The 16,744-nt window shown below is 51.1% G+C and overlaps 1 protein-coding gene across 1 annotated transcript; it reads right to left on the minus strand.

Annotated features, from left to right (window-relative positions):
- On the minus strand, window positions 1-6,207 carry Ihh (Indian hedgehog signaling molecule). The gene is made up of 3 exons (XM_021168713.2): window positions 5,640-6,207; window positions 3,016-3,277; window positions 1-1,419 (listed from the first exon to the last, which is right to left on the minus strand). The coding sequence occupies exons 1-3, from the start codon at window positions 6,066-6,068 to the stop codon at window positions 761-763; spliced, it is 1,350 nt and encodes a 449-aa protein (XP_021024372.1). The 5' UTR covers window positions 6,069-6,207; the 3' UTR covers window positions 1-760.
- Window positions 6,208-16,744: the final 10,537 nt, after the last annotated feature.

Here is a 16,744-nt window from a genome sequence, read left to right on the forward strand (position 1 = left end):
AATTTTTATTACAAAAGAAAGACCAAAACATTCCCAAAATTCTCTCCCATGGATTTCCCCCTCCATGCAAATAAATAAGGTGAAGGAGACAGACTGGAGGAGGAGGAGGTGGGGGTGTGGTTTAGCAGGGGAAGGAGCTTAGCCTGGGCAGGGGTGGCAAGGCCCCTTCCCCAGTCCCAGGTAGTAGGGTCACATTGCCCGGATCAGAGACTCTGCCCATTGACAGCAAAGGCTCAGGAGTCTGGAGGAGTGTGGCCTGTGGGAAGGTTATGTTTCAGGATGTCCAGGCTGGCTGTGGCCTTTCAGTCCTGGGAGGCAATGAGTCCAGCCAGCTCCCTGCTGGCTTCGAGGGAATCTAGCAGCATCAACTGAGGTGCAAGCCCACCTACGGGCAGCCTCTCTTCATACTGTGATCAGTTGCCAACAGTAAAGTCACAAACACAGGCCCCGAGAAACACTGGAGTAAGCAGTCCAAAGACAGATGGAATGTGTGTGAAGAATCGCAGCCAGAGCTAGCTGGGTCTTAAGGTCTCTAGGAAAAGAGAGCCTACCACACGTTTGTCAGCTCAGTTCACAGCTCTACACCAAGATGAAGGTTTGGGGCCCAGCACTACCTGGTCAAGTCTCAATGGTGTCTCCACTCTGGCACAGAGGACGGAGACAACCTCAGGCCAGGTGCCTTCCAGGGCCAGAGCCTTCCTGGTGAGGAGGCCTTTGGATCCAGCACAGCAGTTCCAGGAGGGCAGTGGTTAGAGTCCCTTCAGCTTCCTGCCCCAGACATGCCCAGTGGATGGAAGGTGCTCTCTTCTAGCAAGAGACGCCCCAGGCGGTAGAGCAGCTGAGGGTACCAGTGAACACCCTCACTTGGGGTCCAGCTGCCCCATGCCAAACTGGGAAACAGTCGCAGGGGCCAGAAGGCCAACTGAGCCAGATGGTGGTCAGCCACAGCTGCAAAGCAGGAGGCCACCACATCCTCCACCACAAGTGTCCCATGCCTTGTGAGAGGAGCATAGGACCCAAGGGCCACGTGGGTGGAGACAGCTGCCACCCGAGCAGGCTGGAGGCCTGGCACCCCTGATACCAGCACATATTGGCCTGGTTGCACATGGCTGGCAAATGTGGCCCGGAAATGGGATGCTGGTTCTGTATGATTGTCCGCAATGAAGAGCAGGTGGGCAGGCGTGAGCGCCAGCCGACGCGGAGGATCCTGAGTCTCGATGACCTGGAAAGCTCTCAGCCGGTTTGGCTCACGGTCCAGGAAAATAAGCACATCACTGAAGGTGGGGGTCCCATCCTCCCCCATGGCCAGCACCCGGTCTCCTGGCTTTACAGCTGACAGGGCCACACGCTCCCCGTTCTCTAGGCGCACCTGGGCTCCGGCAGGAAAGCAGCCACCTGTCTTGGCAGCGGCCGAATGCTCTGTAGGCAGAAGGGACATGAAGGTGTTACTGCTGGATGCTTACAGTCTCAGACACAGTGTCCCGCCCCTAGTACCCTAACCCAGTAGAGCTTCTCTTGTTTTCAGATACCCCCCCCCATCACTATACCTCAGTCTTTGATAACCCACCACCAACCCATAGTTTGATTCTCTCTCTGCCCTTCTTCTCTCTAGCCCAAACCCTAGACACTGAGAGGAACACACAGGGGCTGGAACACCAGATGATGTCCCCACTAGATTCCATCATGAATTCCAGAGGCTGGAGGTCAGCAGAGCTGCAGGCTACTTGTGACCTGAACCCAAGAAAGCCTTGTGGAAATAAAGAAGCTGGCTTAGCTTTGCTGGGGTCTAGGTAGTCTGTTCTACCACTTGATTAAATACCTCCAAGAAATGGCCCTCCCAGAGTGGCATTCTAAGTACTGTGAGAGAGCTGGCCTTTGGAAGTTAGAGGAACGACAGCCCATGGAGAAAACAGGCTCCTGAAGCCTCCCCAGATCGAGTGCTCAGGGGTGGGGCAACGACAAGGACAAAGCCCATCATTTTCAGTTCATATGTTGGCCCCTTATGCAGGGGCTGGACATAGTGGCGTCAGATGTTGGGATGGAGGTCAGCGTTTGGAGTCAGGAGTAATGAACAGGATGGGCCACTTGGCGAGCTGACCTTTGGACCGGTGTTTATAGATGAAGTGGGTATGATTTTAGGTATACACAGTTGGAAGGGTCAGGTTGTGGGTGGGGGTGGGGGTAGTAGGTAGGATCACCCTTGTGAACCCTGGTGAATCAAAAATACCCCCCCAAAAGTCTAGTGTGCCAGTCTTTGAGTGCAACTACTATATAGTCCTATGTAGAGGGGGTGTGCAGTCGAGTGGGACCCACAGAACCATGTGAAGCATTCGTGAGTGGGTTAAGTGTAAGTGACAGGGACACTGGTGAGACTGGGGATGAGGGGCAAGGCTCCAGTGCCTGCCAGTTCTGATCAACAAGGCGGCCAATCTGGGAAAAAAAATCCACTTTATTGAGTCCATTTACCTCCAAAATGTCCAGCTTTGGGGCTCTGGGGAGGAGATTGGGGACGCCTGCGCCCCACTGGGAGGCCTGACCTGCATTTGCGTGGTAGATTCTGAACCTCTGGGTTCTAGTCGGGCACTCTGATGTCTAGACACATTCTGGCCCCTAGCCCCATCATGACTTGTTCTGCATGGGCCTGGATCGGGGACAGTGGTGCCTGCCAACCTGGCTTCCTTCATATCTTCAACTTGTTCTGTCTTGCACTTCCCGTGGCAGTCTCTGGGCTGTGGACCACCAGGTCAGCACTCAGTGGTTCGGGGAATAGGCCCTGTCTCTCTAGGCTCCTGCCAGGACACTACCGGACATGGGAGGAGCAAGCAGTCCAAAGCAGCTGCAGGGAGCGCTGCCGCCGCCGCCGCCGCCGCCGCCTCGGAAATCCTCTTCCCTCGGGTCCCCGCCTCCATCCCCTGGAGGCCATCTTCTCCTTCTTGGCCCTAGCGGGCTTTGCGCTGCCTGCCCACTCCCTGCGGCCCCGGCCCCGGGCCCAGCCCCCCGGCAGCAGCGGCTCACCAGACTTGACAGAGCAATGCACGTGGGCCTTGGACTCGTAATACACCCAGTCGAAGCCGGCCTCCACTGCTAAGCGCGCCAGCAGTCCATACTTATTTCGGTCACGGTCTGAGGTGGTGATATCCACCGCGCGGCCCTCATAGTGTAAAGACTCCTCTGAGTGATGGCCATCTTCATCCCAGCCTTCGGTCACCCGCAGCTTCACACCCGGCCACTGGTTCATGACAGAGATGGCCAGTGAGTTCAGACGGTCCTTGCAGCGCTGTGGAGGGGAACGAAGTTCGAAGTTAGGGAAAGGAAGCCACCCGGTGGGGCGCAGGTGACAGAAGATTCGACCGCACTCATGGGACTTGGAAAACTTGGAAGGACCTCTGCCATTTTCCCTTAGGAGTAGAGGACTCTAAATAAATGTGTTCTCCCAGTCTAGCAGCCTTGAGTCCCCAGGGACCTAGGCCACATAGTGGCGCCACGGATCTGGAGGACGCATGGAGTTCTGCACTCTCAGGGGACTCTTCTCCAGTCTGTGGAGATCCACTTGGCTCCCTCTCACTTGCTTGGCGTCTGGATTCGCCACAAAGGTAGCTATGCTTTTCCAGGGCCCGGTTGCTCGGTTTTACCTAGGCATCAAGGTGGGTCGTCTGTCTGTCGCGAGGGAGGAAATTTTAACAGCCTGCGGGCTGGCCTGCTGGGCATGCAAGGCCAAAGGTGCCCAGTAGGTGTCACCGCAGCCTCAGAGCTGAGGCCACCAGACACCGAGCCCTGCCAGTATGGCAGGTGCAGACCCAACAGCAGCGGCCTGGATCTGGGGGTGGGAGTGGAGGTGGGGTTGGTAGAAAAGTCTAGTTCTACTTAGATCCCGCCAGCAAGTGGCACGAAACATTCCCGTTGGAACCTTCTTTTGAACCCACGCCTGCCCATGCTTAGCTGGAGACACCTCAGGCAGACAGCCAGTCCCCCTCCTCTCTGACTTGGACACAGGGAGACCCCCCTAGAAGGGACCTGTAAACTCTCCCACCTCCACTAGGGTGTAGTGTCCCTATTTAGGAAAGGATGGAGAAATAACCGAGCCTATGATCTCAAGAAACTGGCCCTGAATCCTCGGATCTTCCTTGAACAGCGGCACCCTAGGGGGATCACCAGTGGCTGCCTATTCACGAATCCCTGTCCTTTGCCCAAGGGACCGTGCACTTGACTGAAGGAAAGGGGTGGAGTTTTCACCTACGAGGAAGGAGCCCTCCACCAGTGTTTAACACCTAGGTAAGGTGTGAGATCCCGCCAAGTATCTATCAACCTACCTCTGCCCCCACAGAGCCCAGGCCCTTACAGACCCTTGGACTTAACCTCAAGAGCCAACAGTGACTAAATCTATACTGTGCAGCCTGGCTTGAGGGTGCTCACCGCCCCCACCCCCACCGCCTGGGGGTGTAGCTCGGCTCTGGTAGCTCCTTCTAGATCCCTGTGATCGAGTTCTTAGACCTCACTAGCCAGCTGCCGCCTGACTCTTCCCCTCTACCCCCTCCTTCGGGTACAGAGCCTGGGCGCTCGCTGTCAATGATTGCCCAGCCTGTGGCCCGGATCCTTATCTGCATTCCTCGGCGCCCAGCCCGGCCCGGCCACCGGCCAACCTTCGGCCCCGACATCGGCCGGCCGGCCCCGGCGCCAGGGCGCATGCTGAAGGCCGTGGTTAAGCTGCTCTTCCTAAAGGCAGCCTTCTAACAGGGGAAGACCCGATAGACCCTAGCGGAAAGGGGCGTGTATCTTTCCCAAGGCACACCAGACTTCGGAGAAAGAAGTGTGTGTCCTTGATGTCTGGTGGAGTTGGGTCCTGCTCCGTGCATGCAGAGATAAGTTAGTGTCAGCTCTGCTCCCTGCCTTCCTAGGCATCCCTACTCCTATTTCCAATCCTTCTTGTCCGTGCTACCAAGCTCAAGGATCCCCCAAGCTTGGTCTCAGAGCCTGAAGGCTCCAGCACCCCACCCTTTAACCGCAACCGCGCCGCTCAGCCCTCGCGACAGACACGTGGGCTCCCTCGGCTGGTTCCCTTTCCTACCTCTGTCTCCACACTTTACTTTCTTTCCCCCGCTATTCCTTAAGCCCAGAACCAGCCAAGTCGCTGCTCCAAGAGAGGGCAGCGCAGCTAACCAAGGGCACAAGGGGAGGGGAAGGCCACGGGGTCCCCGGTGTCCTGAGCTTCATCGCCTCAGGGATGCCAAATGGCTTCGTAATGACCAGGGCTGGGCTGTGAGAAATGTTAGGCTGAGAAGGATTTCGTGGTTCCCAGAGGCACAAGAGGCAGCCAGGTCCAGGTACCTTCAAGTGCCAGATCTGACCTGAGCTGCCAGCACTCGCGGGCAGAGGGGCCACCCGCCAACCTGCTGAGCTGCGGGGCTTGGCAGCGGCAGAGAGCTCCTCTCAAAGACACAGGGCGGGATCCCGGATGCCAACACTCCCGCGGGGTTCCTTGGCGAGCCCATCTTGGGCAGAAAGACACCCGGGATTCACAAGAAGGGCAGGTGCCAGGGGGCGTGCCAGGCAGTCGAGAAAAAAAAGGTGCCAGGAGAGAGGATAGGGCCGGGCAGGTGGCGATGCTTCGATGGTGCGCTGGGAGGACCGATCGCGCTCACCTGGGTCATGAGGCGGTCGGCACCCGTGTTCTCCTCGTCCTTGAAGATGATGTCGGGATTGTAGTTGGGGGTGAGCTCTTTGAAGCGCTCAGAGCTGCGGGCGATCTTGCCTTCGTAGCGTCCGCTGGCGCCCAGGGTCTTCTCCGGCACGTTGGGGCTGAACTGCTTGTAGGCAAGAGGCACGAGCTTGCGAGGCGGCCTCCGGCGGCTGCCCACCACCCGGCCCGGCCCGCAGCCCCGCGCCGCCGGCACCAGAAGCAGCAGCAGCAGGAGCAGACAGAACCGCAGTCGGGGCCGGAGCCAGGCGGGAGACATGGCCGGGTAGCCCGGGAGAGCAGCGGGCGAGGGCGCCTGGTGGGCTGATGGGTGGGCGCGTGGCTGGGACAGCTTCTGGGACTCAGGCGTCTGGGTGGCTCTTGGGGACTCCATGCGGGGGCGCCATGGGCAGCGCGACGCGGCTCAAGGCCGATGGGACTCAGGTGCGGGGCGGGGGCCCGGGGCCCTGGCTGGTGGCGGCGTGCTGTCCCCCTCGGCGCCTCGACTCTGAGCTGCCCGGCTCGCCGGCCGCCAATAAATAGGCCGGCCCGTTTGTTTTGGCAACGCGGCGACGGCGGGGGGCGGCGGGCGGCGGGGCTGCGGGCCGGCGGGCTGGGCTGGGCTGGCCCGGCCGGCGGACTGAAGGGACCCGCGGTTAGCACCCCGGCCCGGCGGTCAGGCGGCTCGGGCAGAGCGGGAGCTGCTGCCGTCTGCGGCGCAGCCCGGGGTCGAGTGAGAGGGGAAATGGAAGAGATCCGGGCTCGGGACCCGCGCAGACCGCACCCTATCCATGTCCCTGCCTCCTGCGCGCTCGACAGCGAACCTGCAGCAAGGGCGGCACAGCCTCCTCCCCCTCCGGCGGGCGGCCCCAAGGCTAGCCAGCCCTGTCCCGCGCGCTCCTCAGCCGCGCGTCCACCCGCCCGCTGCCCTTTGCGCCCCCTGCGCTGCCTGCGATTGTCCTCCTGACGGGCCTCACCCCACCCTGGTCTCTCCTTCCCGTTCCTCGTGGCTCCGGGGAGCCCCACCAGACGCAAATCTCTTGGACAGGAGATGCCACCCCCACGGAGACCGCAACCCACGTCGCAGCCGGACGCAAGGGGGGGGTAGTGGCCGGACCGCACAACCGCCTACGGTGTCCCCTGCGGAGAAGCAAACCCGAAAGCTGGAGGTCATTCATAACCTGGTGCCCCACCCTGGCCCTGGCAACATTCCCTTTCTCAGCTTGGAGGAGCAGGGTTCTGTATTGACCTGGTGCACAGCTCAGGACCCTATACTGCCCAGTACAGAACTAGGGGATGCGGGTGGAGGCAATGTAGCCTTGTCAGGGGTCAAATAGGACTGGAAACACTGTTAAAAACAAGGGAGAAAGGCCAGACAGAATAACAGCTTAAAGCGGGGACATCCACAGAGAGGGAAGAGCACTGAGCGTGCTGCATAAACAACAAACAAACAAACAAACGGATCCCAATCCACCTGCAGACAGGCACTGCCTGGGAATCACTCGCTCCTCCTCGTCCTACTTCAGAAGTGTTAGAAGCCACGGACTCTGCAGAGACTGCCAGGGAAGCGAATGAGGGTTGTGCACTTTAATAGAACATTCAAGAAGGCAGAATGAATTATAATCTATACTGCCCAAACCAGAAGAGGCAAGTGTGTTAACGGGCACAGATCACCACCACAATGTCAAATCTTGTACTGTTTGCGACGGGTTCCACCAATTCAATAAAGTTATAATTAGAAAGCTCAATCTTCCTCCCTCACCTTCAACCCCTTCCTTTCTTTACAGACGGAGTCTTTCACCTACGGAGTCTAGGCTAGCCTTTAGCTCTGGATTCTCTTGCGTCCACTTCTGGAGTGCTGGGATGCACACACATACACACACACACACACACACACACACACACACACACCTTCCTCTACCAAAGGAGACCGTGATGATCTATATTTAAAGTTCAAGTCGTCTGTTTTGCTCATGTATTTGAAAGAGGCTCTCAGGTAGCCAGGCTGATCCCTTGCCACGTAGTTGAGGATGCCCTTGAGTTGCTGGTCTTCCTAACTCTGCTTCTCACGTGCAGGGTTTACATGCACTTACAAGGTGCCACTACTGCCTTGCTCGGGATTCAGATCTCAAAGCACCATTGTGTCCTGAAAAAAGGATAGCTTTGGAGCATAAACATTCTCTAGCCTCTCACCTCTACCTCTTAGACAAAGTCTCACTATGTAGCCCTGGATGGCCTGGAACGATGTCTGCTAGGAACACAGGGATATTCCACCAAATGAAACTCCAAAGTCTTTGGGCTCAAATTCTAGATGTAGCCTAGCATGTAAAGTAATCTCAGGGTTATTTTTCAGAGCTTGCAATTGTAAAAAATTGGTAAAAGAAAAAAAATGAGAGAAATAATTGTTGGGCTTGAAAGCATGTATTTCAGACATAAATAGGTACCTAGCATGTGTGAGGACTTGGGTTCAATCCTCAGTGTGCATGAACACACACACATACACACACAGCCACTGCCACTACCACCAGCAACCTATGCTCAGAGGAATAAAGAAGTAACTGTAGAAATTTTGCTATTTAAATAAAGCTCCTATTACAAATAGGAGGTTGGCAACAGGTAAACCTCCACAGGGTGCCTCTTGAAGTGCACACATCTTCAGTGCCTGCATCTAAGTGATCAGCCTGGCTGAGAAGGTTTGAGTATTAGAGAAGCGTAAACCCAGGTCAGGAGGCAGCGCTCTGCAGAGGCACACCCGATGCCCAGCAGCAGCTCCACTGCCTAAGGAGCCCTTATTTGACATGTGTCAGATCTTTAGAAACTGACATTCAAAGGGAGAGAATCACGGTTTGAAAGAGGAGACAAGGCAAAGCGTAAAGGTGGCCAGATATCAGAACCCCAAAACAGTCCTTTAAAAATGGTATTCTTTATGTTTCATGAATGTATACAACAGCCTATGACCTAGCTGCTCCCATTTCATCCAAGAAAAGAGTGCTGGGTGCTTGTGGAAAGTCACAATTGAACTGTGGGTTCAACCCCCAGTACTTGTGGGGGGAAGGGGGATGGTGGGGTTCTCTAGAAGTCACCTGGGACTCCATTTGCTTATTTGTTAGGAACCAAGATCTCACCTGACCTTGAACTGGCAGTCCTGTCTCTTCTACTTTGAAATTATAGGCGTGCACCATTGTACCCCACGACCTGGAGCACTTCAAGTCACGGCTTTAAGAACTTAGATCACTGGCGCTGAAGAGATGGCTCAGCAGTGAGGAGCACTTGCTGCTTTTTCAGAGGACCTGGGTTTAAGTTCCAGCGTCCAAGGCTCAGAACTGTCTCTGGTCTCAGGGTATCCAACGCCCCCTTCTGACTTCTACGGGTACTGCATACATCTGGTGCATAGACACATGTGTAGGAAAAACACATATACAAGTAATAATAATAACTTAAAGAACTTAGACAAGTTTCTGGCTGCTGGTGTTCTTAGCCACTCAGATGTTGGGTGGCTTCTGAACTAAGCCAGTCCCTGAATAATATAAAAAAGCCTAATGCTTTCTCTGATTATCACCAATCTGTTAGCATTGTAAAGAGAGTTGAGATGCCATTCTGGATGCCGGCAGCGATGGGATGTCTGGGATATCTTTTGTCCTTTGCACTTAGAGCTCATCTACACCCCAGTCATCTCTATGACAAACGAAGACAAAGCTCTTTCTTTAGAAATACAATTGATTTTGTGTTTATGGGAGCAAAGGTCAGAAAAATGAATGCAAAGGGCTGGAAGGGCTCACAAGATGGCTCAGCAGATAAAGGCGCTTGCTGCCAAGCCTGAAAGCCTGAGTTCGAGTCCCAGGACCCACATGGTGAGTGAAGAGACAGATTCCTATAAGTTGTCCTCTGCCCACACAAACACAACCCCCCATCTCTGTGTGTGAGCGTCTCTCTGTTGCTATCTTTCTCTGTCTGTCTGTCTGTCTCTGTCTCTCTATCTCTCTCTTCTCTAAATGTAATAAAAATGTTTCTAAGGCCCAGTATGGTAATATACACCTTTAATCCCAGCACTCTGGAGTCAGAGGCAGGCAGATTTCTATGTGTTCCAGGCTAGCCTGGTCTACACACTAGTAAGTCCAGGCCAGCCAGGACTGTATAAAAAGACCTTGTCTCAAACAAAACAAAACAAAACCAACCAACCAACCAACAACAAGAAATGTTTTAAAATGAATTTGAAAATACACCACAGGACCCAATAACTTAAACATCTGTCTGGTAAACAACCATTTGATATTGTTAGTAAATTTTATTTTAATACTACAGTAGAAGTACAGTATATTTATGGTATATAATGATATATATGTGTATATATACTATACTATCATACACATAAGAACCACATAGGATCCATACTGCTAAAATACCATTTTCCCCCTCCCAGTTAGGCCATTTGACCAGGTTAATTCATCTCTAACCCCAGTGGTGTTGGGCCACAGCTAGAGAGGTTCCAGGAAGAGTTAGTCAAATGCCCTGCAGTGGCTCAGGGTGCAGCAGCTCTAACCCGGCAGGAGCAGCACTAGACCTGGAAGGAGCAGAACATTGTCTCTGTAACTTCTGCTCATGCAACCTTTCAGAATTTCAGCCTTCTCATTCATAAAATGAGAATAATGCCGGGTGTGGTGCTCCCTGTCTGGAACGTCAGCACCCGAGGAGCTGAGGCAAGAGGACAAGAATTCCCGGCTAGTGACAAAGCATGAACCTATTTCAAAAAATCAAAAACAAAAACAAAAACAGTTCCTACCTCACAGAGTTGTTGAGACGGTTGAAAAACAAGAACAGTCAAGACTATCCTTGACTGAAATGGCGTCGCTCCTCTGACTTGTAAAACCTTTCTACTGGGAATAGTTGAAGACACTGGGTTTGTGTGACCTGACAGCAGTAGCCATTAGTAGGTCCTGCAACTTTCTTTCTTCTTTTCTTCCCTCCTTCCCTTCTTCCTTCCTTCCTCTTTCTTTCTTTCCTTTCTCTCTCTCCCCCTTCCTTCCTTCCTTCCTTCCTTCCTTCCTTCCTTCCTTCCTTCCTTCCTTCCTTCCTTCCTTCCTTCCTTTCTCTCTCTCTCTCTCTCTCTCTCTCTCTCTCTCTCTCTCTCTCTCTCTCTCTCTCATCAGTTATGTTAGCCAGTTGGTGGTGGCGCACATCTTTAATCCCACCACTCAGGGGGCAGAGGCAGGCAGATCTCTGAGTTTGAAGCCAGTCTGGTCTACAGAGTAAGTTCCAGGACAGTCAGGGTCACACAGAGAAATGGTGTCTCAAAAAAAACCACCACCAACAACAATAAACGAGTTGTATGTGTGTAATATGTACATGCATGCAAGCATGTGTTCATATGTGAGGGTGGGGTGAGCCACGGTGTGCATGTCAGAGGGAAAGCTTGAGTGTTAAGTCTTTGCCCTGCACATTGCTTAACATGGGGCCTCCTGGCTGTTCACTGGTGGGCACAGCAGGCTAGCTGCTGGCCTGTGAGCTTTCAGAAATTCTCCTGTTTTTGCCTCACATCTCCTAGTGGGAGCACCAACCAGGACTGCAGATACGTGCCACCAAGAGCAACTGTATGTGGATTCTACAGATTCAAAATCAGATCTTCTCCCTTGTGCATGACCCACATGCCCACCCCCAGGTCCTGCATCTTCCTGTCAGAGACCATTTCCCTAGACATAATAGTGTAAGAGGCATGGAGGGAAAGAGAAAGCAACTGGCAACACAGAAGATGTAGTTCCATCCCCAGGAACTTACTATTCTATTCATTACAATCAAAGGCAGTCATAGAGCCACAAATGCTGTTCATAAATGAGCATTATCAACTATATGAGTTAATAGAGAAAACGAGTTTCACATAGAATACGGAATCAAGAAACAACTAGCTCGGGGCTAGAAACCTCCTGAGCAAGATCACTTTCGAGAGCAGAAAAGGAAGGTTGCAATGAGTGAAAAAAAAAAAAAAAAACACTCAAAGGTGTGGGACAAACACAGTGATGGCCCTGGCAATGAAGAGTCAAGTGGCATGACCTAGTCACAGAGACCTTTGCAAAAACCCTTAGGAAAGCTGGCACCTCATCCATTGTATAGATGAGGGCACCGGTTACAAAAGGCACAAGTGTGGCTCAGCCCTTGCACGTGAGGGAGTGGGAGTGGGCACTGCAGAGTGCCTCTGCAATGGCATACTTTCTTGGTGAGTGACACCTTGGGCAAGCATGCTGGGTTGCTGACCTTTATGCAAGTCAGTTATTTTTTCCTTTCAAGAGTTGCTACCTTAGGCTTTTTAAGCCCTCATACTCTAATTCTACAACTGGTTGAGGTCATTTTGACTCCTATTTTGATTTTGGGGGGAGGGGTTGAGGGTTGGGAAGAGGTTAGCAACTCCCAACACATTTGTCCTATCTAGAAGAAGTGTGCTTCTCTTTCATCCCTCAGACCAGTTCATAACACATTTAGAGACCCAATTAGAGCCACTCAAATCTAACAATGCTTTGAAAGCTAGCTATTGATTAGAAATGAGAATGTCAAGGTACCTTTGGCCAAACAATAAGCTCATTACAAGGCACTTCAGAGGGATTCGGGCATTCAAGACTTTGCTTTGGTGACTTTGAACCAGCAAGGAAAGGCAGAATTAGTCACCGAGTGTTTACCCCTCAAGTCAGACGCAAAGATCACCGGTGGGAAAGCCATCCTCCAGACTGACATTTGTAGATAAACAGTAATACAAATGTGTTTCTTGGGCCACAGGCCTTCAACCCTACCTCCTTAGGAACCTGAGGCAGGAAAACAGTCAAGGTCATCTCGGACAACACAACCCCATGTCGAAAGAAAAAGCAAGGGGCTGGAGAGATGGCTCAGTGGTAAAGAGCACTGACTGCTCTCCCAGAGATCCTGAGTTCAACCCCCAGCAACCACATGGTCGCTCACAACCATCTGTAGTGGGATCCGATGTGCTCTTCTGGGGTGTCTGAAGACAGCAACAGTGTACTCATATAAATAAAAATTAATTTAAAAGATTTTAACAAAAAGAAAGAAAAAAGGAAGGAGAGGTTGATAAAGGTTTGTGATAGAGTGGTTGCCCAGAATGTGCAAGCCTAAAGTTCAATGTCCAGTATCACAAATATAAAATGGAGGAAGGGGGAAAAGAGAGGGGAACAGAAAGCATGTGATGTAAAAGCAGGGGTGGGAAGGTGTGGAAGAGATATGCGCACTACTTGAGGGGATGAAAGGGACCAGAAGGAGATGGGAAGGCGGGGCAGTGGGAAGAGAATGACTAAGAAAGAATTTTTAAAATGTCATGGACCTAGAAAATGTCATAATGAAATCCATTACACTCTATTCTAACTTTCAAAAAAGATTTATATTTCTTGTGTGTGCAGAAGCCTATGGAAGCCAGAAGAGGACATCATATCCCCCTGGAATGGGAGTTAAAGGTGGTTGTCATCTGCCTGATGTGGGTGCTGAGACCTAAACTCATGTCCTTTGCCAGAACAGCAAGGGCTCTTTCCACTGAGTCATCTCTCCAGCTCTTGAAGAACGGATTTTAAATGTATTTCTGTACAGGATGATGGTGTGTTTGCTAGTGGGTTTTATTTGTGCTCTAGTGGCTCTATTTGGAATTATTTGCTTAGGAGAAAGTCTTGGAAAATACTAGTTCAGCGAATGTCCAACCATGGGCACCATCGCACACTAGAGCAATGCTCTTCCATGCCTGTCAGCTTTTTATGTTTGATTTGTATTTTTCCATTCCCACTCCCACCCAGTCCTTCCTAGTAGATTATCACCCAAAGGATGCTGAAGGACCAGAGCACTGGTTTTCAACCTTCCTGACACTTTAACATCCTTTAATACACTTACCCAAACATAAACTTATTTTAATTGCTGCTTCATAACTGTAATTTTGCTGTTATGAATCATAATGTAAATCTCTGCGTCTTCCGAAGGTCTTAGGTGACCCCCCGTGAAAGGGTTGCCCAACCCACAGAAGGGTCAAGAGGCACAGGTAGAGAACAGCTGATCTGGAGCAACAAAAGCAAGAAGAAACAGCCTTACTTCTTTCTACATGCTGATAGTCTTAGTTTTTACAAACCAAAACTCATTCTACCACATTAATAGCTGATAAGAGATATTTAGCCCCCACTATATCAGATTGCCCCCAATATAAACTATATTGCTAATACCCACAAGTTTCTAAGACATCTTAGATCCTGCTGATATTAAAATGGGAATGAATATGAATCTTTTTCATTCTTAACTCAAAGAAAAGGCATTTACTTAACATATAATTCTCCTTGGTCGCTGGGATATGAGAAGATAAAAATTAGTGTCCACGCGTACATCTCTGTGTGTATATGCACGTGAGTGTGTTTGTGTGTGCATGTGAGCACTCATGTGTGCCTGTGTGTTTGTGTTCTACTATGAGGGTCCCAGAGAACAAACTCAGGCCTCCAAGCTTTATGGTAAGTGCAAATCACCCACTGAGCAGGGCCAAAAAAAAAAAAAAAAGTTTTTTTTAACTTAGATTCTGGCTTTCATGAAACTTTATTCTAGTGGGAAGAACTGGGGCGACAGACAATTAAAAACAAACATGAATTAGGTAAAATACACATTGTGTTAGAAAGAACTCAGGGAGGACGGTGAATACAGCACATGGACAAGGCAGGGGCTTGTGGATCAGCCCTCTTGTAGGGCTGTTTGTAGGGGCGGGGAGGTCAGCGGGCAAACTGGCAAGCATAGACCTCACTGGGAAGGGGCACTCTGCAAAGACCTGAAAGAATCAGAGGTTTGACACAGGCACAGAACTGGGTAAGGAGCAGTCTAAGAGGACAGAGCAGCCTAGAGCGGGGCCCCGACAAGCCCCTGACAGAGCAAAGAGAGGTGTGTGATTGACAAAGATAAGACAGTTCAGTCCAGGGAGTGAGCTTGACTTCTACTTTCTGAGCAAGGGTGGCTCCCTTTCTGGCACCTGCTGCTGTTTGTCCTCCTTTTAAAATGTGCTGTTTTTAGGCTACAAGAGCTAGGAGTGGCTTCGTAGCCACCATGTGGGTAGTGGGAACTGAACCCTGGTCCTCTGGAAGAGCAGCAAGTACTATGAACCACCCTACCCACCAGTCACTCCTTCAGCCCCTCCTCTTCCTATTACTTAATTAATTCATTAGTTATTTAGTTAGGTTTTTCAAGACAGGGTTTCTCTGTGTAGCCCTGGCTGTCCTGGATCTTGCTTTGTAGACCAGGCTGGCCTCAAACTCAGAGATCCGCCTGCCTCTGCCTCCAGAGTGCTGGGATTAAAGGTGTGCGCCACCATTGACTAGTTATTTTTTCTTTTCTTTGTTTTTGTTTTTCTCTTCCTTTTTAAAAAGCAATTCTATTGTTAAAGATTCCACTTTACTCATTCTTTTTTCCCCGCCAGCATGCCTAGGGCCTTGAGCACACTAGGCAGGTGCTGTACCACTGAGCTACACCACTAGCCCATGAAGGTGAGTTCCAATGTTTTTATGAAGGTCAAAGTATGCCGGGCATTGGTGACACACGCCTTTAATCCCAGCACTCGGGAGGCAGAGGCAGGCGGATTTCTGAGTTCAAGGCCAGCCTGGTCTACAAAGTGAGTTCCAGGACAGCCAGGGCTACACAGAGAAACCCTGTCTCGGGGGGGGAAAAAAAAAGCTCAAAGTGAAGAAAGATAATCTACTCTTTAAAGGTACTAATATGTAAATGTAAATGAACACAACATAGTTCAGAGTAAGTGCAAAATAACAGTAATATATAAGATTTTGAAATGAGACAGAGAGAGAGAGAGAGAGACAGACAGACAGACTTGAGTAACCTGTAAATAAAACCCATCCTTTACATGTCTGCTTTGGACCTCTGAAGGGTTGTTGAAATCAAGGTATGTGTCTATGTGGCCACACAGAGGTAACATCAGTTGGTAGGGATGCTCATTATATACATGATTTGAGTTAATGCCAGTTCAGTAATTCTTTCTATTTGTTCCCAACAAACTTGTGCCAGCCCCTTCAAGTAATAGTAATTATAGTAATCCGAACTGTTCTTTCCCATTGGTCTTTTCCATGAGCAATTCAAGTCCACGGTCACCATGAGGTCTTTTCATGCCCTACTCTCTGGTCAATGCCATGGCCCACTGCCTAGAGCTTCTGTGGGGGGCCCCTCTCCGACTGAAGCATTTCCATTCAGTGTCTCAACCACTTGAACATGAATTTGAAGGCACCTTACTTAGATCATCGGGTGCCTGTGCCTGCTTCAGTCCCAGCTGTTGACCACCATTAACTGATGTTGGGGACTCACACCCAGAAGCACATGCAAGTCTTGGGTGCTTACTTCCAGGAGCTGCTTGCTCTCCAGACCTCTTTCTGGTGGGAAGCTCATCTCCCACCAAGTAGTGTCTGTCTTACAGTGGCTTTGGAGAGTTTTCCTCAGGAACCCTGACACCCATCACTCAGCGCCCGTAGGGAGGAAGAAAAATAGTTTCAAGACTTCTTCACTGTTGTACCGCCCCACCCTATACGAACAGATTAATACAGTTTCACTTGGCACAGGCCTGCTATTTCCATTCTTCAAATCCTAAAAATGCATGTATACTTTGACCGTTCAATAGTCCACAGTGCTGGAACTGGGGCCTCACTGTAACTCACGTCACTGACTGGTGACACCTCCAGGAGCAGTGTGACTGCAACCTGTGGCCTGTACATCTAGGGTGTATGACGGCCAAGTACAAACCCAAGGAGGCTCCGAGTCTGCAGAGGCAGCTTTCTCAGGCTCTCCATGAACAGATCGTTAACCCAGACACTGCTTCTGATCTTTTGACTCAAGACTCACACTTCTTTTTCATTTTAGTGTATTCCTTTGGCTTGATATTATAATTACTTAAATTACCTTGCTACAGTGAATTCACAGCTATCAAAGGTAGCAACACAATGGAGCCAGCCTCCACCATGAGAACACTCAAGCTGTCGTGAGCACCACCTCAGCAGACCTTCAGGTTATTAGCACTAAGTTCTGTTGGGTTATTAGCGCTCTGTCTTCCCAACCAGTGTCTTC

The sequence above is a fragment of the Mus caroli genome, unplaced genomic scaffold, assembly GCF_978045245.1.
Source record: "Mus caroli unplaced genomic scaffold, Mus_caroli_1 scaffold_1, whole genome shotgun sequence".
In the NCBI taxonomy this organism is placed as follows: domain Eukaryota; kingdom Metazoa; phylum Chordata; class Mammalia; order Rodentia; family Muridae; genus Mus; species Mus caroli.

Bases quoted from the DNA above. Each gene is read 5' to 3' on its own strand.
- Ihh (XM_021168713.2), bottom strand. From the start codon at position 6,068: ATGGAGTCCCCAAGAGCCACCCAGACGCCTGAGTCCCAGAAGCTGTCC. The intron at 3,278-5,639 runs GTGAGCGCGATC...TCCCCTCCACAG, and splicing joins CCGACCGCCTCATGACCCAG to CGCTGCAAGGACCGTCTGAA. The intron at 1,420-3,015 runs GTGAGCCGCTGC...TTCTGCCTACAG, and splicing joins GCATTGCTCTGTCAAGTCTG to AGCATTCGGCCGCTGCCAAG.